General features: G+C 62.6%; 2 protein-coding genes across 3 annotated transcripts in view; one reads left to right on the forward strand and one right to left on the reverse strand.

The window, feature by feature from the left end:
- Positions 1-15,789, forward strand: part of LOC127036812 (plasma membrane calcium-transporting ATPase 3-like) — a 72,808-nt gene extending 57,019 nt beyond the window's left edge. The window contains 2 exon segments of the mRNA XM_050928041.1: positions 573-755; positions 15,034-15,789. Of these exon segments, the coding sequence (XP_050783998.1) occupies positions 573-755; positions 15,034-15,315 (465 nt within the window). The 3' untranslated portion in view covers positions 15,316-15,789.
- An 870-nt stretch (positions 15,790-16,659) lies between these two features.
- Positions 16,660-22,776, reverse strand: LOC127036819 (cyclin-Q-like). Of its 2 annotated transcripts, none has more exons than XM_050928055.1 (6): positions 22,445-22,776; positions 21,703-21,811; positions 21,196-21,382; positions 20,733-20,865; positions 20,298-20,525; positions 16,660-18,243 (listed from the first exon to the last, which is right to left on the reverse strand). In XM_050928055.1, exons 1-6 carry the CDS (start codon positions 22,502-22,504, stop codon positions 18,154-18,156), a joined length of 807 nt encoding a protein of 268 aa, XP_050784012.1. In that variant the 5' UTR covers positions 22,505-22,776; the 3' UTR covers positions 16,660-18,153. The 2 variants fall into 2 exon arrangements, with proteins under 2 accessions (XP_050784012.1, XP_050784011.1); XM_050928054.1 differs by having other exon boundaries at positions 21,703-21,929; positions 21,992-22,775.
- Positions 22,777-26,302: the final 3,526 nt, after the last annotated feature.

Genomic DNA, 26,302 nt, shown 5'->3' on the forward strand with positions numbered 1-26,302 from the left:
CACAAGCCCCCACTCCCCTCCCAGAGCCGGGAGAGAACCCAGGAGTCCTGGCTCCCAGCCCCCCTGCTCTGTCCAACTCTGGCTGAGGTCTATGACTCCAAACCCTACGTAAAGTCTCAGCTCCGCTGCTGGGGAGTCACTGAATGGAGCAATGGGTGCCGTGACGTATGAACCTGGACTCCTGGGTTCTCTCCCTGGCTCTGGGACGGGAGGAGGAATGGGAGCCAGGACTCCTGGGTTCTCTTCCCAGCTCTGGGAGAGGAGGGGGGGCTGGGAGCCAGGACTCCTGGGGTCTCTCCCCGGCTCTGGGAGGGGAGGGGGGGCTGGTGGTTAGAGCAGGGGGGGCTGGGAGCCAGGAATCCTGGAGTCTCTTCCCAGCTCTGGGAGGGGAGGGGGGGCTGGGAGCCAGGACTCCTGGGTTCTCTCCCCAGCTCTGGGAGGGGAGGGGGGCTGGCAGCCAGGACTCCTAGGGTCTCTCCCCGGCTCCAGGGTGGTGATTGGGAGGGGAAGGGGTTCAGGGTTCTGTGTGCTCCTAGGAGTGGGTTTAACCCCTTCTCTGACTGCTCCTGCAGGTGATCGCCACCATCCCCACCAGCCACCTGAAATGCCTGAAGGAGGCTGGGCACGGTCCCGGCAAGGACGAGATCACGGACGAGGAGATGGCGGAGGACGAGGAGGAGATAGACCATGCCGAGCGGGAGCTGCGCCGAGGCCAGATCCTGTGGTTTCGCGGCCTCAACCGCATCCAGACCCAGGTAGGGCCCGGGGTATCCCACTGCCCTTACCAATGCATTAATCCGCCTCCCTTTCTGATCTCCACTCCACGCCCCTTCACGCTTATGCCTGGAATGTGGGATCCCACTTTCCCCACCAACGTGTAACAACCTCACCCCCCTCCCTTTCCCACCTTCTCTGCTCCTCTTTTTGCTTTTGTGCCTAGAGATGACGGGAGGAGAGATGGCCAGGAATCTCCTAACCCTGAGCAGGGGATCCAGTGGCCACTTGGCTCATGGCCCTGTTGTTTCCACCTTCAATTCCTGCTCAAACCAATATGATGTCCTGAGTCTGATCTGAAGCGCCAGGCAGGAAACCGGGCTAGACAGGCACCCGTGGTATTAGCCATTGGTGGGTGGGAAGGCATCTCAGACACCAGATTGGGGTGTTTCTTGTCGCCCAATTCGTAACCTGCCCCCTCTAGCTTGCGGGCACTGGGCATCAGTGTTTGCACCCTAGTGAGGTGAATGGGGCAGCTCCCCCCTTCTCAGAGCAATGGGGTCAGGCTCTCTGCAAACTCAGGCATGGCTGGTGAGGAGCCAGGACCCCAGGGTTTTTGCTGTCATTTGACCCTCCCTCTGCCCAGAGAGTTTTTCTCCAACCATCATTTATGTGTAGTCCCGTAGTGCCCCCTAGTTGGGCTCTGCACAGACCTCATACCCTAGGGCAGTGGTCCCAAACCTTTTTCATCTGGTGGGCACCAGACGAGCCACAGAGGACCGTGGCGGCAGACGAGCATCCGCTGAAATTCCACCAAGTGGAAACGTCAATAGGCGTCGCTGCTGACAAGCTGCGTCATCCAGAGGCGTCGCTGCCGAAATACTGCTGAAAATTGGCGGCATTTTGGCAGCGATGCCTGTGGATGACGCAACTTGTCAGTGGCATTTCAGCAGATGCTCGTCCGCTGGCCAGTACGCAGGCGCACTTAGATGCCCCGGCGGGTGCCATGGCACCCATGGGCACCACATTGGGGACCCCTGCCTTAGGGGGATGGATTTCAGCCCTGGCCCTGTAGCCGAATGAGCCCCAGATGGGAGATGTGATTTCCCCTGCCGCAAACCTTAACTCTTCTCTCTGCATGGCCCCCTCCTGAGCCCTCTCCACTCTATCATGCACCTCTGACCCCAGGGTGTGGGGAGTGGGCAGAGTTAAGGTTATTTTGGACGTGGGAGAGGGAGCCAGACTGACTGTGGCTGGTTATAAGGTCCCAGTTCTTAAGGGGGTGAGAGCCCAATTCACCCTGGGGCCATCCCCGGGCATCCTTGTTTGGGTGCTGGAAGGAATTTCCCAGGCAGGAGTTCAGCGGATGTGATCGGAGAAAGCTGAGGAATATCGGCGAATGGTAGACGATTCCTCCAGCGTTTCCTACAAAACAGGGATTTTGTTTTGGAGACGGACCCCTAAGGTTTTCAGTGGGAAAAATTCAAATGGTTTGGTTGCTGGGGAAAAGAATAGGTTTGGCCTGAAAAATGTTTCGATTTTGGGCCCAAAATACTCAGTGCTGGAGTGAAACAAGGCAGTTTTCAGCCAGGCTTATGCCATTTTGGGGCCACAAATATGTGGGTTTGGTCAGACACATTCTGGTTTGGGCACATTTTGGAATGACAATAATTGGTTTTCAGACCAAAAATGCAGTTTTTGGTCAAACACACATTGGTTTGGGCCATTTTTGGTCAAAAATATCGTTTTCAGAAGTTTTCAACCAAAAATGGTTGATGAAAATAATTTTTTTCCATCCAAAATACAGTTTTTGGCCAAAAATTACAGTTTGGGGTCATTTTCAGACCAAAATATTGGGGTTTCAGCCCCAAAATACTCCATTTTTGGCCATTTATGGCCAAAATGATCCCATTTTCAGTCACCAAACTGACCATTTTTTGAAATAGGGGCTCAACGTTTTTATTTTTCTGCCAGTCTCCCTTTTTTAAAACAATAGGAGAAGTTGAAATTTTCCTCGGAAAATGTTGTGGAAAACGGGGTGGAAACTTGCATGGAATTTTTCGGTGGCGAGGGAAACCCCCAGCTCCTGTTCTGGGCCCAGCTCTGGGGGTCTGGAGAGCTGAGCGAGCTCAGCTGGTATAGGGTGTGACCCGACCTCGGCAATCCCGGGGTCAGGGGCTGGGCGAGGGGGCTCTGAAGCAGCGAGGCAGGAGGCCGCTTACGGGGGCCTCTCCTCAGAGGACCTGGGTTACTAACCCCTTCTGATTGCAGCCGGCATCTCTTGGGACATGGCGACTCGTAACCTGTTTCCTTCCTTTCTTAACGTGAGGGGCAGAGCCCGGCTTGTGGTGCTAGGACAGAGGGACACTCATCTGTGCATCCCTGCACCCACCCAGCCCCCTGCTCTGACTGCTAGGTCCCACTGCCCTCCCTGAGCCGGGAGAGAACCCAGGAGTCCTGGCTCCCAGAAATCAGGGTCCCCCCCTGTGCAGCTCTCCCCTGCCAGCTGGCAACACTTTCTGAGCCTCGCCGGCAGCCGCAGGGCGCCCCCCACCACGGGCAGTCGCCCAGCCCTGAGCTTGGGGGGAGCGGGAGCCAGCAGCCGCCAGTCGAGCCAGACTCCTTCGGGCCGGCACAAAGGGGCTGATGATTAACACCAGGGGGAATTGGTTTCTCCTTCGGGGGCATGCCGGGACGTTACTCTGCCGAGCCTGCTCCGTGGCTGGGTCAGACAGATGGTCCCACGGTCCCTTAGCCAGCAGGAAGCTCCGCACAAGCCAGCTTCCGTCAATGGAGCGAGGCCGATTTCCACCCGGCCCCCACCATCGCCCCCCCTCCCCGGTTCCTCAGCCTCCTCGGCTCCAGCCATAGGCTTGGGGGAGGGGGAACCCCCCCCAAATCATAAGCGTGGCTTGGAAACGGGGCCGCTTCTTCCCAAGCCACCGGTGGGCGCCCCGTTCCCATGCGTTTCTCCACCGCCACGAGCTGATTCGAGATGGGTTTGTTGTTTTAACCCCAAGCCGAGATCCCTCCGACCCTAGCAGCCAACGTGGGCTTTTTTTAAAGCCCCCCGTCTCCCGCCGACGCCCCCAGATCTCTGCAGCTGCCGCTTCCCCTGTCCCCCGCCCCGATGCTCAGTGCCAGGCGTGGACGACGTCTCTGTATATCTCATTTTCTCTCTCGTAGATGGAAGTAGTTAGCACCTTCAAGAGAAGCGGCTCCTTTCAGGGGGCCGTGCGGCGCCGCTCCTCGGTCCTCAGCCAGCTGCACGAAGTAACCAATCTTTCTACCCCTACTCACGTAATTCTCTCCGCTGGCAATCCCACTTCTGCCACCATCGGGAGTGAGTGACCGTTTTGCTCTTACTGCTTGTGTGCTTTTGAACAACAAAACCAGACAGATTTAATGTCCCTTCTCCTCCTCCCCGCCCCGGCCCCCCCATGCTCACTGCTGGTCTCCTCTCTCTTTTTTTCAGTTCTCTCTCTGCTCTCTGCCCGACCTCAGGCGAGCCGGATTTCCATTTCCTAAAGCCATATGGTCACTTTCTCTCTTTTGCCTTTAGCCGGTTGATTCAAGACCCCCGCCCTGCCCCACACCCCTTTACTGGCTCCCTCTTCTGTCCCTCGGGGGTGGCTTCCCCCGCTGAAGTGGAGCGGGTGACACCAACTGGGGATCTGGCCCCATTCGCAGTCACTGTTTGGGTCCATGTCCTCCTCTCCGTGTTTCTGTGCATGCCCGTTTGGGAGTGGGGGGAGGTCAGAGACCTCCATGCTGCCCTGGCCCCTTGGGGGACCCCCAAACAGGCCAGATTCTACTGCTGAACACACCCGTGAATCGGATTCTGATCTGGTGTGAATCTGGAGTCACTCACTTCACATGAGCCAAGCTTATCAATGGGCTACTGGGGCGTGGGTTGGTTAGAGAAACCAGATTAGGAATTTCTGTCTCCCGGGGAGCTAGGTTAGCTGGGGTTGCACTCAGATGGGGGTGGTCTCTATTCCTCTCCTCTGAGATGGGGGCAGGCGGGATACCGGGCTAGATGGGCCTGCATGGGCCGCTAAGCCCCCCTCTCCCCCAGCCTCCCTCAAAATCTGGGGTGTTCCCTCCCCCAATAAACTTCCTTTCTCCTCCTCTGAGAAGCGCATGGCGAGGTAAGTGGGGCCTGTCGCTCCCTTCCCCCGGGGCGGAACCCCGGCGTCCTGGGTGGCAGAAATCCCTCCGGATTGCTCGGGCTGGGTAGGGACGGACTTTTGGTGCCTTCTTCTCGTGTGGCTCGTGTCGTCCGATCGCTTCTGGTGCCCCGGTCCCGGCAGGGTAACCCTTTGCGTAGGACCCCTCCCCCTTTTGGCTGGCGATTCTTTTTTTCTGATCTCTCTCTCTCTCTCTAGCTGCTTTTTCTCTCCACACAGCTCTGGGTCTCGTTCGCCTCTGCCCCCGCCCCCGCCCCGTCCCATCCTGGCGCATCCCTCCTACCGACCCCCTCCCCCCGACGGCGTCTGGCGGGGTCGTGACAAAGGCTGGGTTTCTTTTAGGAACTGATCAGCAGCTGGGCGGCCTGGCAGGGTCATTTCAGGAGCCATGGAAACCGACTCTGAACCTTTCGCCCACCCCAGCCCCTCCAGAATATAAGTGGGGGGTGGGGATTGGGTGTAATTTCCCCCGTCCCAAGCGAGGCTCAAAGTAATGTCAATTCAGATCCGGCCCTTCATAAATTACGCAGTGGGTCAAGCCGGGTGGGGACTGAGGGTGGCCAAGGTGGTGGGGTTCTGAGCGGGAGCTCTCCCAGGCGCACGTGCAGCACCTAGCACAATGCGGTCCCTGGCACACCAGGAGCGGCACCACTGCCTTGACCAAGATCGGGACCACATGTCGCACAGGGCGCTGCACGGCCCCCGCCCTCGAGACAAGGGCAGGGTCATTGACTGCACTTCCCAGACAGGGAGACACCATATCTGGTGGGGCAGGAGCTGCCAGCTTACAGTGTGCAACCCCCCCACCCCACCCCCCCCAAATACACACTCCTGTGCTTGCCCATTCCCAGGCCCCGCTTGGCAGCGACCTGCCCCCCCCTTCCTCCTGGGACGCCCCCCCTTTCAAAACCTTCACCAGCCACAGCCTGAGATGAACTCCCAGTGCTCCTTCCATCCCTCCCCCCCCCCCACTATCCTTCCACCTCCAGCCCCGTTTTCCCCCCCTTCCAGCTGCCACGAGGAGCCGGGACAGAGCCACTTGTCTGGCCGCCAGGAGTCTGGTGCTTTTCGAGTGTTGGGGGCGGGGGGGCTGTCTTTCAATCACACCTCTCATCCCCCCACCCTGACCACGCCCTATCCCATCCTTGGCTTTGCTTTCTGCTCACTGCCAGGGGTTAGAGACCCCCCAGGCTGCTAGTGCCAACCTGACACCGTAGCGCTGGGAGGAGGCCCCTAGCAGCCGCACAGCCCCTAACTGAGATGGGGAGCCCTGTCGTGCCAGGAGCGACACAGGACCCCTCCCCCGGAGATGGGGGGCCTCTGTCACACTGGCCACTAGAGACATCCCCAATCCTGCCCCCGCTCAGGGGCCCTGTCACACGGGGTGCACACAGGCCCTGCCACGAAGAGCTCACGGGGTGAATAGTTGAAGAGGGAAACTGAGGCAACGTGCCCCAGCAGCCAGGCCAACCTAGGAGTCCTGAGCCTCAAACCTCCCAAAGCAGCGTCCCTCTGAGCTGCTTTTGTGAGCCGGGGTCACACCGATGCCCCAAGCCATGCGGGTGGGGAGGGGGGGGGACAGCTGTGGAGAGTCCTGCCTCATTGCCCACATCCACCCCACCTTTGCCCCCTTTTTCTCCCACTCTGCCTCTTCCCCCCACTTTGCTCCTGCAGGGACCCAATCATAGACTCATAGACTCATAGGTCAGAAGGGACCAATCTGATCATCTAGTCTGACCTCCTGCACAAGGCAGGCCACAGAACCCCACCCATCCAATTTTATAACAACCCCTATCCCAGGACCGAGTTATTGAAATCCTCAAAAATGGTTTGAAGACCTCAAGCTGCAGGGAAACCACCAGCAAGCGACCCGTGCCCCACACTGCAGGGGAAGGCGAAAAACCTCCAGGGCCTCTGCCAATCCGCCCTGGAGGAAAATTCCTTCCCGACCCCAAATATGGCGATCAGCTAAACCCTGAGCATGTGGGCAAGAGTCACCAGCCAGCACCCAAGAAGGAATTCTCCGCAGCAACTCAGTACCCATCGCATGCAACATCTCCCCGCAGACCATTGAGCAGACCTGTCTGGTGGTAATTCAAGATCAATTGCCCAAATTAGCGATCCTATCATAACATCCCCTCCATATACTTATCAAGCTTTGTCTTAAAGCCAGGAAAGTCTTTTGCCCCCACTACTTCCCTCGGAAGGCTGTTCCAGAACTTCACTCCCCTAATGGTCAGAAACCTTCGTTTAATTTCAAGTCTAAACTTCCTAATATCCAGTTTATACCCATTCGTCCTCGTGTCTACATTAGTACTAAACTTAAATAATTCCTCTCCCTCCCTAACGTTAACCCCCTTGATATATTTATATAGAGCAAGCATATCCCCCCTCAGCCTTCTTTTGGCCAGGCTAAACAAGCCAAGCTCTTTGAGTCTCCTTTCATAAGGCAGTTTTTCCATTCCTCGGATCATCCTTGTAGCCCGTCTCTGAACCTGTTCCAGTTTGAATTCATCCTCCTTGAACATGGGACACCAGAACTGCACACAGTATTCCTGACACCCCCCCCCAGCCAGAACGGGAGGGAGGGTACTGGACTCTATTTGCTGTCCCAGCCTCTTTACCTGCCCCCTGCCCCCCCCGGCATCTCTTCATTCGCTGCCTCCTGGGGTGGGCTGCGTGGCATGGATGGGCACACGGAGCCGATGGCGTGAGGCCCCCTGCTCCCCGTTCAGAGCCAGCAAGGATGGGCGTGAATCCTCGAACGTTTTCCACACTCTCGCGCGCCTCCCACAGCTGCCCGGGAGTGGGGCCTCCTGCTCTGCCTGCCCAGGGCGCCCTGTTCAGCTCGCCTTGGGCACGGCTTGGCGAGGGGCAGCGCTGCCTAGCTGGCAGTGCTGCCAAAGAAACGGCCCATTGAGGTGGGTGGCAGGGGGCTGGGCACAGCACAGACCCCGACTGGGTTCAGGGCCCCTGCCCCACAGAGCTCAGAGAGGGGATGGGTCAGCCCCACCTCCCAACAGAGGGGGGTTGAGAGTGAAGAATGGGACAGAGGCGGGGATGGAACCCAGGAGTCCTGGCTCCCACTCCCCCGCCCAGTCCCCGACACACACACACTGATTCCCTAGTTCCCAGCTGCAGCTCTGGGCCCTGGTTCCCAACCCGTGAGTGCAGCCCCCTTCCCAGTGTGGCTATTGGGGGGGGTCAGTGACATGTAACCCCCTGCCCTGTTCTGCTTGCAAACCCCCCTGCTCCAGTGTGATCAGCTTGGCCTGGCGCCTGCTGGCCATGGAGGGGGGGCTTCCTTCCCACTCTAGCATGCGCTGTCTCCCGGGGGGGGGGGCCCACCCCGTCCCCTGGCTGGGCGCAGGCCCTACCCACAACGCATTGCACAGCCGTGGCAGAGGGACCCACCCCAGGGCTGAGTTGGGCACAGCCCCAAACAAGTGCAGGGTTCCCCCCAATGCCCAGCCTGTGCCCCCCCCCACCTCCCCTAGGTGTGACAGCTCCCAAATGGGGCAACCCCTGCCCCACACGAGAGGTGGGAGGTGTAACTGGCCTCTCCATAGGACGGTGCTTTACCACCCCGCCCCCGGGGCTCTGGCCTCACTGACTCCGTGGGGCGACGGCCCATTGACCCCGGGGGGGGGGTGGCCCTTTATGGAGTCCTCAGAAGGCTGCCGGGGACGGGGGTGGGGCAGGGTTAATGGCTGTTGAAAGAGCCCAGCAAAGGGTGAGGTGGCCAGGGACCTTGAACCCAGGAAACAGGCTCTTCCACTTTTCTGTTGCTGCGTTTTCTTTGTGTTCAATCGATGTTCATTCCACCCCCCACATCCCCTCTGCTGCAGCGTACAGCCCGTGGGCGCTATCCGCAGGCTGGGCTCACTCCTGTTCTTTGTGGGGGGCACAGGCAGGCCTGCCAGGCACAGGGGGCGTCTATGGGTGGGTGGATGGATGGATGTGGGGTAGGACAGAGCAGGGGATGGGCGGGGTAGGATAGATACAGAGAGGGCGTCTATGGGGTGGGTGGATGTGGGGTAGGACAGATAGCGGGGGATGGATGGGGTAGGATAGATACAGAGAGGGAGCGTCTATCGAGTGGGTGGATGCATGTGGGGTAGGACAGATAGCAGGGGATGGGTGGGGTAGGATAGATACAGATGGGGGCGTCTATGGGGTGGGTGGAGGTGGGGTAGGACAGAGAGCAGGGGATGGGTGGGGTAGGATAGATACAGACGGGGGCGTCTGTGGGGTGGATGGATGTGGGGTAGGACAGAGCAGGGGATGGGTGGGGTCGGATAGATACAGATGGGGGCGTCTATGGGGTGGATGGATGTGGGGTAGCAGAGAGAGCAGGGGATGGGTGGGGTAGGATAGATACAGAGGGGGCATCTGTGGGGTGGGTGGATGTGGGGTAGGACAGAGCAGGGGATGGGTGGGGTAGGATAGATACAGAGGGGGCGTCTGTGGGGTGGGTGGATGTGGGGTAGCACAGAGAGCAGGGGATGGGTGCGGGAGGATAGATACAGAGGGGGCGTCTGTGGGGTGGGTGGATGTGGGGTAGGACAGAGCAGGTGATGGTTGGGATAGGATAGATACAGATGGGGGCGTCAATGGGGTGGGTGGATGTGAGGTAGCACAGAGAGCAGGGGATGGGTGGGGTCGGATAGATACAGATGGGGGCGTCTTTGGGGTGGGTGGATGTGGGGTAGCACAGAGAGCAGGGGATGGGTACGGTAGGATAGATACAGAGGGGGCGTCTGTGGGGTGAATGGATGTGGGGTAGGACAGAGCAGAGGATGGGTGGGGTAGGATAGATACAGAGGGGGCGTCTGTGGGGTGAATGGATGTGGGGTAGGACAGAGCAGAGGATGGGTGGGGTAGGATAGATACAGAGGGGGCGTCTGTGGGGTGGATGGATGTGGGGTAGGACAGAGCAGGGGATGGGTGGGGTAGGATAAATACAGAGGGGGCGTCTGTGCGGTGGGTGGATGTGGGGTAGCACAGAGCAGGGGATGGGTGGGGTTGGATAGATACAGACGGGGCGTCTGTGGGGTGGGTGGATGTGGGGTAGGACAGAGCAGGGGATGGGTGGGGTAGGATAGATACAGAGGGGGCGTCTGTGGGGTGGGTGGATGTGGGGTAGGACAGAGCAGGGGATGGGTGGGGTAGGATAGATACAGATGGGGGCGTCTTTGGGGTGGGTGGATGTGGGGTAGCACAGAGAGCAGGGGATGGGTACGGTAGGATAGATACAAAGGGGGCGTCTGGGGGGTGGGTGGATGTGGGGTAGGACAGAGCAGGGGATGGGTGGGGTAGGATAGATACAGAGGGGGCATCTGTGGGGTGGGTGGATGTGGGGTAGGACAGAGCAGGGGATGGGTGGGGTAGGATAGATACAGAGGGGGCGTCTGTGGGGGTGGGTGGATGTGGGGTAGCACAGAGAGCAGGGGATGGGTGCGGGAGGATAGATACAGAGGGGGCGTCTGTGGGGTGGGTGGATGTGGGGTAGGACAGAGCAGGTGATGGTTGGGATAGGATAGATACAGATGGGGGCGTCAATGGGGTGGGTGGATGTGAGGTAGCACAGAGAGCAGGGGATGGGTGGGGTCGGATAGATACAGATGGGGGCGTCTTTGGGGTGGGTGGATGTGGGGTAGCACAGAGAGCAGGGGATGGGTACGGTAGGATAGATACAGAGGGGGCGTCTGTGGGGTGAATGGATGTGGGGTAGGACAGAGCAGAGGATGGGTGGGGTAGGATAGATACAGAGGGGGCGTCTGTGGGGTGAATGGATGTGGGGTAGGACAGAGCAGGGGATGGGTGGGGTAGGATAGATACAGAGGGGGCGTCTGTGGGGTGGATGGATGTGGGGTAGGACAGAGCAGGGGATGGGTGGGTAGGATAAATACAGAGGGGGGCGTCTGTGCGGTGGGTGGATGTGGGGTAGCACAGAGCAGGGGATGGGTGGGGTTGGATAGATACAGACGGGGCGTCTGTGGGGTGGGTGGATGTGGGGTAGGACAGAGCAGGGGATGGGTGGGGTAGGATAGATACAGAGGGGGCGTCTGTGGGGTGGGTGGATTTGGGGTAGGACAGAGCAGGGGATCGATGGGGTCAGATAGATACAGACTGGGGCGTCTGTGGGGTGGATGGATGTGGAGTAGCACAGAGAGCAGGGGATGGGTGGGGTCAGATAGATACAGACGAGGCGTCTGTGGGGTGGATGGATGTGGGGTAGCACAGAGAGCAGGGGATGGGTTGGGTAGGATAGATACAGAGGAGGCGTCTGTGGGGTGAATGGATGTGGGGTAGGACAGAGCAGGGGATGGGTGGGGTAGGATAGATACAGAGGAGGCGTCTGTGGGGTGAATGGATGTGGGGTAGGACAGAGCAGGGGATGGGTGGGGTAGGATAGATACAAAGGAGGCGTCTGTGGGGTGGGTGGATGTGGGGTAGGACAGAGCAGGGGATGGGCGGGGTAGGATAGATACAGAGAGGGCGTCTATGGGGTGGGTGGATGTGGGGTAGGACAGATAGCGGGGGATGGATGGGGTAGGATAGATACAGAGAGGGCGTCTATGGGGTGGGTGGATGTGGGGTAGGACAGAGCAGGGGATGGGCGGGGTAGGATAGATACAGAGAGGGCGTCTATGGGGTGGGTGGATGTGGGGTAGGACAGATAGCAGGGGATGTGTTGGGTAGGATAGATACAGAGGGGGCGTCTGTGGGGTGGGTGGATGTGGGGTAGCACAGAGAGCAGGGGATGGGTGGGGTAGGATAGATACAGACGGGGCGTCCGTGGGGTGGGTGGATATGGGGTAGGACAGAGCAGGGGATGGGTGAGGTCGGATAGATACAGACGGGGGCGTCTATGGGGTGGGTGGATGTGGGGTAGGACAGAGCAGGGGATGGGTGGGGTAGGATAGATATAGACGGGGTGTCTGTGGGGTGGGTGGATGTGGGGTAGGACAGAGCAGGGCATGGGTGGGGTAGGATAGATACAGAGGGGGCGTCTGTGGGGTAAATGGATGTGGGGTAGGAAAGAGCAGGGGATGGGTGGGGTAGGATAGATACAGAGGGGGCGTCTGTGGGGTAAATGGATGTGGGGTAGGACAGAGCAGGGGATGGGTGGGGTAGGATAGATACAGAGGGGGCGTCTGTGGGGTGGGTGGATGTGGGGTAGCACAGAGAGCAGGGGATGGGTGGGGTAGGATAGATACAGACGAGGCGTCTGTGGGGTGGGTGGATGTGGGGTAGGACAGAGCAGGGGATGGGTGGGGTCGGATAGATACAGAGGGGGCGTCTGTGGGGTGGATGGATGTGGGGTAGCACAGAGAGCAGGGGATGTGTGGGGTAGGCTAGATACAGAGGGGGCGTCTGTGGGGTGAATGGATGTGGGGTAGCACAGAGAGCAGGGGATGTGTGGGGTAGGATAGATACAGAGGGGGCGTCTGTGGGGTGAATGGATGTGGGGTAGGACAGAGCAGGGGATGGGTGGGGTAGGATAGATACAGAGGGGGTGTCTGTGGGGTGAATGGATGTGGGGTAGGACAGAGCAGGGGATGGGTGGGGTAGGATAGATACAGACGAGGCGTCTGTGGGGTGGGTGGATGTGGGGTAGCACAGAGAGCAGGTGATGGGTGGGGTAGGATAGATACAGAGGGGGCGTCTGTGGGGTGAATGGATGTGGGGTAGGACAGAGCAGGGGATGGGTGGGATAGGATAGATACAGACGGGGCGTCTATGGGGTGAATGGATGTGGGGTAGGATAGATACAGACGAGGCGTCTGTGGGGTGGATGGATGTGGGGTAGCACAGAGAGCAGGGGATGGGTGGGGTCGGATAGATACAGAGGGGGCGTCTATGGGGTGGGTGGATGTGGGGTAGGACAGAGCAGGGGATGGGTGGGGTAGGATAGATACAGACGGGGCGTCTATGGGGTGGGTGGATGTGGGGTAGGACAGAGCAGGGGATGTGTGGGGTAGGATAGATACAGAGGGGGCGTCTATGGGGTGGGTGGATGTGGGGTAGGACAGAGAGCAGGGGATGGGTGGGGTAGGATAGATACAGACGGGGGCGTCTGTGGGGTGGGTGGATGTGGGGTAGCACAGAGAGCAGGGGATGTGTGGGGTAGGATAGATACATATGGGGGCATCTGTGGGGTGGGTGGATGTGGGGTAGGACAGAGAGCAGGGGATGGGTGGGGTAGGATAAATACAGAGGGGGCGTCTATGGGGTGGGTGGATGTGGGGTAGGACAGAGCAGGGGATGGGTGGGGTAGGATAGATACAGAGGGGGCGTCTGTGGGGTGGGTGGATGTGGGGTAGGACAGAGCAGGGGATGTGTTGGGTAGGATAGATACAGAGGAGGCGTCTGTGGGGTGGGTGGATGTGGGGTAGGACAGAGCAGGGGATGGGTGGGGTAGGATAGATACAGAGGGGGCGTCTGTGGGGTGAATGGATGTGGGGTAGGACAGAGCAGGGGATGGGTGGGGTAGGATAGATACAGAGGGGAGTGTCTGTGGGGTGGGTGGATGTGGGGTAGGACAGAGCAGGGGATGGGTGAGGTCGGATAGATACAGAGGAGGCGTCTGTGGGGTGAATGGATGTGGGGTAGGACAGAGCAGGGGATGGGTGGGGTAGGATAGATACAGAGGGGGGTGTCTGTGGGGTGGGTGGATGTGGGGTAGGACAGAGCAGGGGATGGGTGAGGTCGGATAGATACAGAGGAGGCGTCTGTGGGGTGGGTGGATGTGGGGTAGCACAGAGAGCAGGGGATGGGTGGGGTAGGATAGATACAGAGGAGGCGTCTGTGGGGTGAATGGATGTGGGGTAGGACAGAGCAGGGGATGGGTGGGGTAGGATAGATACAGAGGAGGCGTCTGTGGGGTGAATGGATGTGGGGTAGGACAGAGCAGGGGATGGGTGGGGTAGGATAGATACAGAGGAGGCGTCTGTGGGGTGAATGGATGTGGGGTAGGACAGAGCAGGGGATGGGTGGGGTAGGATAGATACAGACGGGGGTGTCTGTGGGGTGAATGGATGTGGGGTAGGATAGATACAGACTGGGGCGTCTATGAGGTTGGTGGATGTGGAGTAGCACAGAGAACAGGGGATGGGTGGAGTCGGATAGATACAGACGGCGGTGTCTGTGGGGTGGGTGGATGTGGGGTAGGACAGAGCAGGGGATGGGTGGGGTAGGATAGATACAGAGGGGGCGTCTGTGGGGTGAATGGATTTGGGGTAGGACAGAGAGCAGGGGATGGGTGGGGTAGGATAGATACAGAGGGGGCGTCTGTGGGGTGAATGGATGTGGGGTAGGACAGAGCAGAGGATGGGTGGGGTAGGATAGATACAGAGGGGGCGTCTGTGGGGTGGATGGATGTGGGGTAGCACAGAGAGCAGGGGATGGGTGGGGTAGGATAGATACAGAGGGGGCGTCTGTGGGGTGGGTGGATGTGGGGTAGCACAGAGAGCAGGGGATGGGTGGGGTAGGATAGATACAGACGTGGCGTCTGTGGGGTGGGTGGATGTGGGGTAGGACAGAGCAGGGGATGGGTGGGGTAGGATAGATACAGACGGGGGTGTCTGTGGGGTGAATGGATGTGGGGTAGGACAGAGCAGGGGATGGGTGGGGTCGGATAGATACAGACGGGGCGTCTGTGGGGTGGGTGGATGCACAGGGGCGTTTGGGGTTAGATACAGAGGGTGCAGAACAATAGGTGGATCGAGAGATCACGCTGGAGCCAATTGTGCATTCCCAGGGCTGGGAGCCAGGACTCCTGGGTTCTTTCCCTGGCTCTGGGAGGAGAGTAGGGGCTGGTGGTTAGAGTAGGGGGCGCTGGGAGCCAGGACTCCTGGGTTCTCTCCTGGCTCCGGGGTGGGAGTAGGGGCTGGTGGTTAGAGCAGGGGGCGCTGGGAGCCAGGACTCCTGGGTTCTCTCCTGGCTCTGGGGTGGGAGTAGGGGCTGGTGGTTAGAGCACGGGGGGCTGGGAGCCAGGACTCCTGGGTTCTCGTCTGGAGCAACAGTAGCCACGTTACCGCAGGCTGCCCCTGGGTGTGTTGCCTGGATTGGCACCGAGAACTCACCCTTCTTTCCCCCCTTTGTGCCCCCCGGTGCCCCCCAGATCCGCGTGGTGAAAGCGTTCCGTAGCTCGCTCTACGAGGGCCTGGAGAAGCCGGACTCCAAGACCTCGATCCACAACTTCATGGCCCCCCCGGAGTTCCTGCTGAACGACTATACCCACAACATCCCCCTGATCGACGACACCGACGTGGAGGAGAGCGAGGCCGCCCGCCGCCCCCCGCCCGCCCCCAACACCAACAACAACGCCATCGCCGAGGGCTGCAAGTCTGCTACCGGCGCCAGCCCCGCCAGCCTGCTGCACAGCATGGAAACCTCCCTCTAACGCCGGGGGGCTGCTGGAGCGGGACCTGCCTGCGCCCAGAGCTGGGACCGGGCGCCACCCCCATTTCTCTGGGGAGCCCTAGCCCCACGCGCGCCCCAGGCCTGCGCCCCAGGGCCTGCCAGCCCAGGCAGACTCCTTGGGGGGCCAGCGCCGGCCGGGAAGGACCCGCTGCGGGCGGCCGGGCGGGGCGAGGGCCAGTTCCCGATCTATAGCCTCAGTCTATATACCAGACTGCCTGACTGTCTTACAGGCCGGCCCCACGTGCCACTCCCCACCCAGCATCCCCAGGGCAACTGGCCGCCCAAGCGCTGGGGGACTGTGCATTTCGGTTGAAAGTGGCCGGGCGCTGGAGCCGTGGTGTAACAAGGGCCTAGACGTGAAAACATGGCGGGGGGGTGGGGGACGGGCTGCAGCACCCATCCCACTGGCCCCTGCCTGGCCCCTCGACCACGAGCAGGGCCCCCAGTGTGCTGCGTCGCCCGTCAGGCCGGGTGCTGCAGATACAGGGTGAGGCAGCCCCCCCTGCCCCCCAAGCACTGCTGGGGAGGAGACACTACAGCGTGGGAGGGGGCCCGTGTGCTGCAGAAGGGGAGGAGCATCCGCTCTGGTTCCCAACACCCCTCCAGCAGCACTGCCCGGCACCCAGGCCCCACCCTGCCCTCTGTGCCCCTGGTCTCTTCGGGGAACCTCCCAGTCCCCATGGGGTGGCAGAGGAGCAGCCCCTCAGCTGCCCCATTCACACCAGCTAGGGCTGGCCCTCAGGTGTTACCTACAGACCTTCAGCTCCACCTGAGGCTGGGAGCCTGGACTGCTGGGGTCTGTCCCCCACTTTGGGAGGGGAGTGGGGGGGAGGGTGCTGGGGGCCAGGACTCCTGAGTTCTTGCCCTGGCTCTGGGAGGGCAGTGGGCGCTGGTGGGTTGGAGCAGGGCGCTCTGGGAGGCAGGACTGCTGGGTTCTCTCCCTAGCTCTGGGAGGGAAGGGGGTCTAGTGGTTAGAGTAGGGAGGCTTGGGAGCCAGGATGCCTGGGTTCTACCCTTGGCTCTGGTAGGGCAAGTAGCTGCTGCTGCCTCAATTTCCCCTTCTGCCACAATCCTCAAAAGCCCCCTGTGGGAGGCAGGAGTGTGGGGGCTCCCATATTTCCTGTGAGGCCCCTTTCCTGTTTCCACACCTAAGCCTGCGTCCCAGCGCCAGCGCTCTCCAAAGCCATGCCTTCTGGCTAAGGGTAACCCCCCCCAGCCCAGCCCCTCGCCTCCCTGGGGGCCGAATGCAGGAAATCTCACCGCCGGCCAGCCAGCTTGTTCACATTCAATATTGTAGATATATTGATAGATGGGGGGAGGGGGGGTGAATATATAGATCTATATTTAAAACAAACCAAACGTTAACCCCCCCCCACTCCCCGCTCACTCTTCAGCCACCTCGCTGGGTCTAACCACGCCCACGTGGGGGAGCTGGTCTGGTTTCTTCCCTTCCTCCAGCTGGGGACACACACAAACTGGTTTTGGTTTTTTTAAGGAACAAAAATCAATTGAAGGTTTCTATGGGTGTCCCCCCCCTTCCCCAGTGTGGGGGTGGCTTTCGGACTGAAATTGTGACCACCCCCAACCATGCCCATTTCCGGATCAAAGCATATAACCCAACTGAATGGCTCGATGAAGTTTGTTCATATTATTAAAAATTACTGAAATAACCCTCCCGAAGGCCTTTCTCCTCCTGCAGCGGGGGGCCGTAAGACGAGGGTGATGCAGGCTCTCTGCAAACTCAGGCAGAGTCGGCTACACATGTGGGGGACCCCCCCCCCAGCCTCATGGCTGTGGTGATTATACCGAGGCCCCCTTTGCGACCCAGCACCGCTCCACGGGCCCAGGCATCAGCAAGCGAAATGGGTGCCAGGCCCAATCCCGGGGCAAAGCCCAAAGAACAACCCGCTCACAGCTGGTTCACAGGCACAGCTGTACTCGCCGGAGCAGGGGCAAAGAGAAGCCCTGGGTCCACACAGAATCGGCCAGTCGGGCCCCACGGCGCGCTATGTGGCGCTTTGGAGCTTGTGGCCCAGCGGCTGTAGCGCCCTGCCTGGCGGCTCTGAGCTGGCACGGTGCTCAGGGCAGATGGCCTTCTCGAGGCGCAGCTGGCCCACAGGAGGAGCATGGGCAGCAAGGGCAATGGCTGTGGGACAGGACACCCAGACTGCAACCAGCACTCTGCTTTCACAGCTGGGGAAGGGGCAGGGAATGGGGCCTGGGGTCTTTACCCTCTGGGGGCGCTGGCTCCAATCGGGCCCCAGGGCAGGGACTGGCTGGCTCACGGGGGGCTGGGAATGGGGCAGGGGTCTGTCCCCTCTAGGGGCGCCGGCTCCAATCTGGGGGCTGTGGAATGGGGCCCGGAGCCTGTCCCCTCTAGGGGGTCCCAGCTCCCATCTGGCCCAGGGCAAGGACTGTCTGGCTTGGGGGCTGGGGAATGGGGCCTGTCCCCTCTGGGGGGCGCCGGCCCCGATCTGGCCCCAGAGTGGGGACTGGCTGGCTCAGGAGGATGGGGGAATGGGGCCTGGGGCCTGTCCCCTCTGGGGGGCGCTGGCCCCGATCTGGCCCCAGGGCAGGGACTGGCTGGCTCAAGGGAACAGGGGAATGGGGCAGGGGCCTGTCCCCTCTAGGGGGTGCCAGCTCTGATCTGGCTGCAGGGCGGAGACTGGCTGGCTTAGGGGGGTGGGAATGGGGCCTGGGGTCTTTCCCCTCTAGGGGCACTGGCGCCCATCCCGCCCCAGGACAGGGACTGGCTGGCTTGGGGGGGTGGGAATGGGGCCTGTCCCCTCCCCAGCACTGGGTCGCTCTCTGGACCCCATTAGGAGATTTCCGCATCCAAGGTGTAAATCTGGATCAGGTCCAAGACGATCTGGTCAATCTGAGTCTGGCTGAGATCTTCACTGAACACCTGGAGAGGAGAAAGGAGAGCGGAGCAGCGGCGCAGGGACCTGATTTAGCTGGGGATTGGGCCTGCTTGGGGCAGGGGATTGGACTAGTTCAGGGGGGCTCAAACTTGGGGTCGGGACCCGTCAGGGGGTTGCAAGGTTATTACATGGGGGGTCACGAGCTGTCAGCCTCCACCTCAAACCCCGCTTTGCCTCCACAATTTATACTGATGTTAAATATATTTAAAAGTGTTTTTCATTTATTGGTGGGGGGTCGCACTCAGAAGCTGCTGTGTGACCAGGGGCACCAGTAGAAAAGTCTGAGAGACACTGCACTAGATACCTCCTGAGGTCCCCTCCAACCCTGAGATCCTATGAAAGCTGGGGAGCTCTGCAGTGGGGCAGGGGCCTGTCCCCTCTAGGGGGCGCCAGCTCCCACCCAGCCCCAGGGCAGGGACTGGCTGGCTCAGAGGGGCGGGGAATGGGGCAGGGGCCTGTCCCCTCTGGGGGGTGCCGGCTCCCACCCAGCCCCAGGGCGGGGACTGGCTGGCTCAGGGGGCTGGGGAATGGGGCAGGGGCCTGTCCCCTCGGGGGCGCTGGCTCCCACCCAGCCCCAGGGCGGGGACTGGCTGGCTCAGGGGGACAGGGAATGGGGCAGGGGCCTGTCCCCTCTGGGGGGTGCTGGCTCCCACCCAGCCCCAGGGCGGGGACTGGCTGGCTCAGGGGGACGGGGAATGGGGCAGGGGCCTGTCCCCTCTAGGGGGTGCTGGCGCCCACCCAGCCCCAGGGCGGAACTGGCTGGCTCAGGGGGTGGGGAATGGGGCAGGGGCCTGTGCCCTCTAGGGGGTGCTGGCTCCGACCCAGCCCCAGCGCAGGGACTGGCTGGCTCAGGGGGACGGGGAATGGGGCAGGGGCCTGCCCCCTCTAGGGGGCGCTGGCTCCCACCCGGCCACAGGGCGGGGACTGGCTGGCTCAGGGGGTGGGGAATGGGGCAGAGGCCTGTCCCCTCTAGGGGGCGCTGGCTCCCACCCAGCCCCAGGGCGGGGACTGGCTGGCTCAGGGGGGCGGGAAATGGGGCAGGGGCCTGTCCCCTCTGGGGGGTGCTGGCTCCCACCCAGCCCCCGGGCGGGGACTGGCTGGCTCAGGGGGTGGGAAATGGGGCAGGGGCCTGTCCCCTCTCGGGGGCTCTGGCTCCCACCCAGCCCCAGGGCGGGGACTGGCTGGCTCAGGGGGTGGGAAATGGGGCAGGGGCCTGTCCCCTCTAGGGGGCTCTGGCTCCCACCCAGCCCCAGGGTGGGGACTGGCTGGCTCAGGGGGTGGGAAATGGGGCAGGGGCCTGTCCCCTCTAGGGGGCTCTGGCTCCCACCCAGCCCCTGGGCGGGGACTGGCTGGCTCAGGGGGACGGGGAATGGGGCAGGGGCCTGTCCCCTCTAGGGGGTGCTGGCGCCCAGCCAGCCCCAGGGTGGGGACTGGCTGGCTCAGGGGGACGGGGAATGGGGCTGGGGCCTGTCCCCTCTAGGGGGTGCTGGCTCCCACCCGGCCCCAGGGCGTGACTGGCTGGCTCAGGGGGTGGGGAATGAGGCTGGGGCCTGTCCCCTCGGGGGCGCTGGCTCCCACCCGGCCCCAGGGCGGGACTGGCTGGCTCAGGAGGTGGGGAATGGGGCAGGGGCCTGTCCCCTCTAGGGGGTGCTGGCACCCACCCAGCCCCAGGGCGGGGACTGGCTGGCTCAGGGGGATGGGGAATGGGGCAGGGGCCTGTTCCCTCTGGGGGGTGCTGGCTCCCACCCAGCCCCAGGGCGGGGACTGGCTGGCTCAGGGGGACGGGGAATGGGGCAGGGGCCTGTCCCCTCTAGGGGGTGCTAGCGCCCACCCAGCCCCAGGGCGGGGACTGGCTGGCTGGGGCAAAGCTGTTTTAGAGCATCAGAGAAGGGGAGACTGGGAGGCAGGACGCCTGGGTTCTGTCCCAGGCTCCGCCACTGGTTCTCTGTTACCCTGAGCCAGCCACTTTCCCCCTCTGTGCCTCAGTTTCCCCAGGAGAAGGACCCTTAGGTGTGGGCTAAGTCCCTGCCTCTTTTACCTGCCACCAGGGTCTCTGAGCCTGTGCATGGGTGGGCACCTCCACCCCGTAGCAGTGCAGGGCGAGGTACAGCACGGCCACCGCCACGTGCTGAGGGGGGTAGCGCACGCACAGCCCGCCGTGGTAGCTGTCCCGGAGCAGTGCCCAGGCCGCCGCCGAGACAGGGGTCCGCTCCCAGCTGTGCCGGTTCATCCACTGCCTCAGGGAGAGCAGGTAATGGAGCAGGTACTGCAGGGAGAGATGGGGGGATGATGGGGGACCCAGGAGTCCTGGCTCCTAGCCCCCAGCTCCAACCCACCAGACCCCCCCTTCCCCATAGAACCCAGGCATCCTAGCCTCCATTGCCAGTCCTTTCCTTGCAGGGCAGAACGGCAGGTTCAGGGCAAATCCCCTGTGTCCCTCCGCTGCGCCCCCAGGCCCATCCTGAGGACCCACCTTGTGGGGGTGCCGGAAGGAGACGCGGAAGCCGAGCACCCGCAGCATGAGCAGCTCGCATTGGACGATGCTGTCCCGCAGCTCCCAGAAATGGGAGTCGAGTTCCAGGGGGTCGCTCTGGGGGTGTAAGTACCTGGGGAGGGGGAGGTTAGCAGGGGCTGGGACTGGGGAGACAGGAATTCTGGCCCCCACCCTTCCTACTCTAGCCCTGCAGACGCGACTCTCCTCCCAGAGCGGGGAGAGAACCCAGGAGTCCTGGCTCCCAGCCCCCTCGTTCTAACCCACCAGACCCAGCTCCCCTTCCAGAGCCAAGGAGAGAACCCAGGAATCCTGGCTCCCAGCCATCAGACTCCCGCCCCTCCCAGGGCCGGGGAGAGAACCCAGGAGTCCTGGCTCCCGGCTCCCAGCTCTACCCTCTAGGACGCGGGGTGCAGACCCCCGGCCGGAGGCAGGCTGGGGTTACCGGTGGCTGACGTTAATGATGTCCCGGGTGCGTAGGTGCTGCTCCTCCACCTTCCCGGCCAGGTACAGTGCAGCCATGGCCACCAGGTAGGGGTCGTAGGGCCCCGGGGCCACTGTGGCCGTGAAGAAACTGTGGTAGATGGTGCAGGCCGTGGCCACAGGAATGGATCGCAGGCCCAGCTTCACCCCTGGGTGAGAGGGGGGTGTCACTGTGAGGGAGGGGAGAGCCGCCCCAACCGACATGCCACCCACCCCTTCCCCAATTGGCATGGCCCCCCTTCCCCCTCAGGAATATGGTGTCGGCTTCCCCTTAGGCATCCCCCAATTGACTGGCCACCTCGTCTATGCCCCACACTGGTCAGCTGCCCCTTGTCCCTCCCATTCTGCCCATTTGGCAGGGCCTCCCATCCCCCAGCAGTCACTGCCCCCCTGGTAGCATGGTCGCCCCAGTATCCCACACCGCCCCACCCTCCTCTCTCCCCCCGCATGGCAGCCCCCAAGCTTTTACCTGCCTCCATGATGAACCGGGTGACCTTGAAATGGATCTTGGTCTTGGCGGCTCCCCGTCCAGTCTGGTCGCTTGCCGCCCGGTTGGGCTCCATGGCGCCAGCCGCTGCCTGTGCAGAGAGACCAGCGAGTCACTCCCCCAGCGCCACTGCCTGCTGCCATGACCGCGTTTGGTATGACATCACCCAGCACTGCGCGACCCTGTGTGACATCGGGTGGGCTGGTGACCTCACTTGATGACATCACCCAGCACTACCACGACCCTGTGTGACATCAGGTGCATTGGTGACCTCACTCGATGACATCACCCAGCACTGCCATGACCCTGTGTGACATCGGGTGGGCTGGTGACCTCACTCGATGACATCACCCAGCACTGCCATGACCCTGTGTGACATCGGGTGGGCTGGTGACCTCACTCGATGACATCACCCAGCACTGCCATGACCCTGTGTGACATCGGGTGGGCTGGTGACCTCACTCGATGACATCACCCAGCACTGCCATGACCCTGTGTGACATCGGGTGGGCTGGTGACCTCACTCGATGACATCACCCAGCACTGCCATGACCCTGTGTGACATCGGGTGGGCTGGTGACCTCACTCGATGACATCACCCAGCACTACCACGACCCTGTGTGACATCAGGTGCGTTGGTGACCTCACTTGATGACATCACGCAACAAGACATCATCACCCCAGTGCCATGACATCACTAGCTGTGCACTGTCACCATGACAACAGTCATGAGGTGTGACCTCCTGCCCTTCTGTGACATCACTCTGCAGTGAGATGACATCATACACCTCACAACGGCATCATGTGACACAACACAGTGACGTCACCGCATATTTTGATGACCTCACGTGTGGCCCTTGACCCATCCGTGCCCACCGCGTCACTTCCTCCCGCCGCCCTGGGGCCAGGTGACCGGTGCTCCTCACTCAATCAGGAGCCCTCGCCGGCTTGAGCCGTCCCCATGAACCAGCCTGTGGCCCCAGTCACCGCTAGGCCCCGCGGCGCCGGTGCCCGGATGTAGCCGGCTCTGCACGACAGGGAGGCCCCCACTTCCGGGTTGCGGGGTCCTTCCCGTCCGGATGTAGGTGTCCACCCAAAGTGCCTGATAATAACTCGCGCAGCCCGATCTCGGCGGGGCTGGTGACTGGACTCCCCGCTCTTCATAATACGGGGGAGCCGTGGGCTTCTCCCTTCCGTCCGCGCCCACTTCGGGACAGGCACCCGCCAACGTCAGCCCACCCTGGGGTCCTGCGTAAGAGCGGAGCCTTTTCTCGCTTCTGATTGGCTAGAGGCAGAGGCAGGCTGGCCAACTGGAGGAGGCGGAGTGTGGCGGCTCTCTTGCTCCCCGCGCGGTTTCGCGCCTTCCTCTGATTGGCCCTGAGGCCTGAGCGGCCGCCAATCACAGGACGCCGCCTCGTGCGCTGGGAGGGAAGGGAGAACTGGCCAACCTGGAGGCGAGGAGGCACTGGCCAATCGCCTTAGGAGCAGCCAGAGGAGCCCAGAGAGCAGGGGGAGGGGTTGGAGGGGCTGGGGGAGGAGCCCAGAGAGCAGGGGGAGGAGTTGGAGGGTGTGGGGGAGGAGCCCAGAGAGCAGGGGGAGGGGTTGGAGGGGCTGGGGGAGGGGCCCAGAGAGCAGGGGGAGGAGTTGGAGGGTGTGGGGGAGGAGCCCAGAGAGCAGGGGGAGGGGTTGGAGGGGCTGGGGGAGGGGCCCAGAGAGCAGGGGGAGGAGTTGGAGGGTGTGGGGGAGGAGCCCAGAGAGCAGGGGGAGGGGTTGGAGGGTGTGGGGGAGGAGCCCAGAGAGCAGGGGGAGGGGTTGGAGGGGCTGGGGGAGGGGCCCAGAGAGCAAGGGGAGGGGTTGGAGGGGCTGGGGGAGGGGCCCAGAGAGCAGGGGGAGGAGTTGGAGGGTGTGGGGGAGGAGCCCAGAGTGCAGGGGGAGGGGTTGGAGGGGCTGGGGGAGGGGCCCAGAGAGCAGGGGGAGGAGTTGGAGGGTTTGGGGGAGGAGCCCAGAGAGCAGGGGGAGGGGTTGGAGGGTGTGGGGGAGGAGCCCAGAGAGCAGGGGGAGGGGTTGGAGGGGCTGGGGGAGGGGCCCAGAGAGCAAGGGGAGGAGTTAGAGGGGCTGGGGGAGGGGCCCAGAGAGCAGGGGGAGGAGTTGGAAGGGCTGGGGGAGGGGCCCAGAGAGCAGGGGGAGGGGTTGGAGGGGCTGGGGGAGGGGCCCAGAGAGCAGGGGGAGGGGTTGGAGGGGCTGGGGGAGGGGCCCAGAGAGCAGGGGGAGGAGTTGGAGGGTGTGGGGGAGGAGCCCAGAGAGCAGGGGGAGGGGTTGGAGGGGCTGGGGGAGGGGCCCAGAGAGCAGGGGGAGGAGTTGGAGGGTTTGGGGGAGGAGCCCAGAGAGCAGGGGGAGGGGTTGGAGGGTGTGGGGGAGGAGCCCAGAGAGCAGGGGGAGGGGTTGGAGGGGCTGGGGGAGGGGCCCAGAGAGCAAGGGGAGGAGTTAGAGGGGCTGGGGGAGGGGCCCAGAGATCAGGGGGAGGAGTTGGAAGGGCTGGGGGAGGGGCCCAGAGAGCAGGGGGAGGGGTTGGAGGGGCTGGGGGAAGGGCCCAGAGAGCAGGGGGAGGGGTTGGAGGGGCTGGGGGAGGGGGCAAGAGAGCAGGGGGAGGGGTTGGAGGGGCTGGGGGAGGGGGCAAGAGAGCAGGGGGAGGAGTTGGAGGGGTTGGGGGAGGAGCCCAGAGAGCAGGGGGAGGGGTTGGAGGGGCTGGGGGAGGAGCCCAGAGAGCAGGGGGAGGAGTTGGAGGGTTTGGGGGAAGAGCCCAGAGAGCAGGAGGAGGGGTTGGAGGGGCTGGGGGAGGGGGCAAGAGAGCAGGGGGAGGAGTTGGAGGGGTTGGGGAAGGAGCCCAGAGAGCAGGAGGAGGAGTTGGAGGGGGTGGGGGAGGGGGCAAGAGAGCAGGGGGAGGAGTTGGAGGGGTTGGGGGAGGAGCCCAGAGAGCAGGGGGAGGGGTTGGAGGGGCTGGGGGAGGGGGCAAGAGAGCAGAGGGAGGAGTTGGAGGGGTTGGGGGAGGAGCCCAGAGAGCAAGGGGAGGGGTTGGAGGGTTTGGGGGAGGGGTCCAGAGAGCAGGGGGAGGGGTTTGGGGGTGGGGTCCAGAGATCAGGGGGAGGAGTTGGAGGGTTTGGGGGCGGGGCGAAGAGATCAGGGGGAGGAGTTGGAGGGTTTGGGGGAGGGGTCCAGAGATCAGGGGGAGGAGTTGGAGGGTGTGGGGGAGGAGCCCAGAGAGCAGGGGGAGGGGTTGGAGGGGCTGGGGGAGGGGTCCAGAGAGCAGGGGGAGGAGTTGCAGGGGCTGGGGGAGGGGCCCAGAGAGCAAGGGGAGGAGTTAGAGGGGCTGGGGGAGGGGCCCAGACAGCAGGGGGAGGAGTTGCAGGGGCTGGGGGAGGAGCCCAGAGAGCAGGGGGAGGGGTTGGAGGGGCTGGGGGAGGGGCCCAGAGACCAGGAGGAGGAGTTAGAGGGGTTGGGGGAGGGGTCCAGAGAGCAGGGGAAGGAGTTGGAGGGAAGGGGGGAGGGGCCCAGAGAGCAGGGGGAGGAGTTTCAGGGGTTGGAAGAGGAGCCCAGAGATCAGGGGGAGGAGTTGGAGGGTTTGGGGGAGGGTCCAGAGAGCAGGGAGAGGAGTTGGAGGGGTTGGGGGAGGGGTCCAGAGAGGAGCGGGAGGATTTGGAGGGGCTGGGGGCGGGGCGAAGAGATCAGGGGGAGGAGTTGGAGGGTTTGGGGGAGGGGCCCAGAGAGCAGGGGGAGGAGTTGGAGGGGCTGGGGGCGGGGCCCAGAGATCAGGGGGAGGAGTTGGAGGGGCTGGGGGCGGGGCCCAGAGATCAGGGGGAGGAGTTGGAGGGTTTGGGGGAGGGTCCAGAGAGCAGGGAGAGGAGTTGGAGGGGTTGGGGGAGGGGTCCAGAGAGGAGCGGGAGGATTTGGAGGGGCTGGGGGCGGGGCGAAGAGATCAGGGGGAGGAGTTTCAGGGGTTGGAAGAGGAGCCCAGAGAGCAGGGGGAGGAGTTGGAGGGGCTGGGGGCGGGGCCCAGAGATCAGGGGGAGGAGTTGGAGGGGCTGGGGGCGGGGCCCAGAGATCAGGGGGAGGAGTTGGAGGGTTTGGGGGTGGGGTCCAGAGAGCAGGAGGAGGAGTTGGAGGGGCTGGGGGCGGGGCGAAGAGATCAGGGGGAGGAGTTGGAGGGTTTGGGGGAGGGGTCCAGAGATCAGGGGGAGGAGTTGGAGGGTGTGGGGGAGGAGCCCAGAGAGCAGGGGGAGGGGTTGGAGGGGCTGGGGGAGGGGTCCAGAGAGCAGGGGGAGGGGTTGGAGGGGCTGGGGGAGGAGCCCAGAGAGCAGAGGGAGGAGTTAGAGTGTTGGAGGAGGGGCCCAGAGAGCAGGGGGAGGAGTTGGAGGGGCTGGGGGCGGGGCCCAGAGATCAGGGGGAGGAGTTTTGGGAGAGGGTCCAAAGATCAGGGGGAGGAGTTGGAGGGTTTGGGGGAGGGGTCCAGAGAGGAGGGGGAGGATTTGGAGGGGCTGGGGGCGGGGCGAAGAGATCAGGGGGAGGAGTTGGAGGGTTTGGGGCC

Source organism: Gopherus flavomarginatus, chromosome 18 (genome assembly GCF_025201925.1).
Source record: "Gopherus flavomarginatus isolate rGopFla2 chromosome 18, rGopFla2.mat.asm, whole genome shotgun sequence".
NCBI lineage: Eukaryota > Metazoa > Chordata > Testudines > Testudinidae > Gopherus > Gopherus flavomarginatus.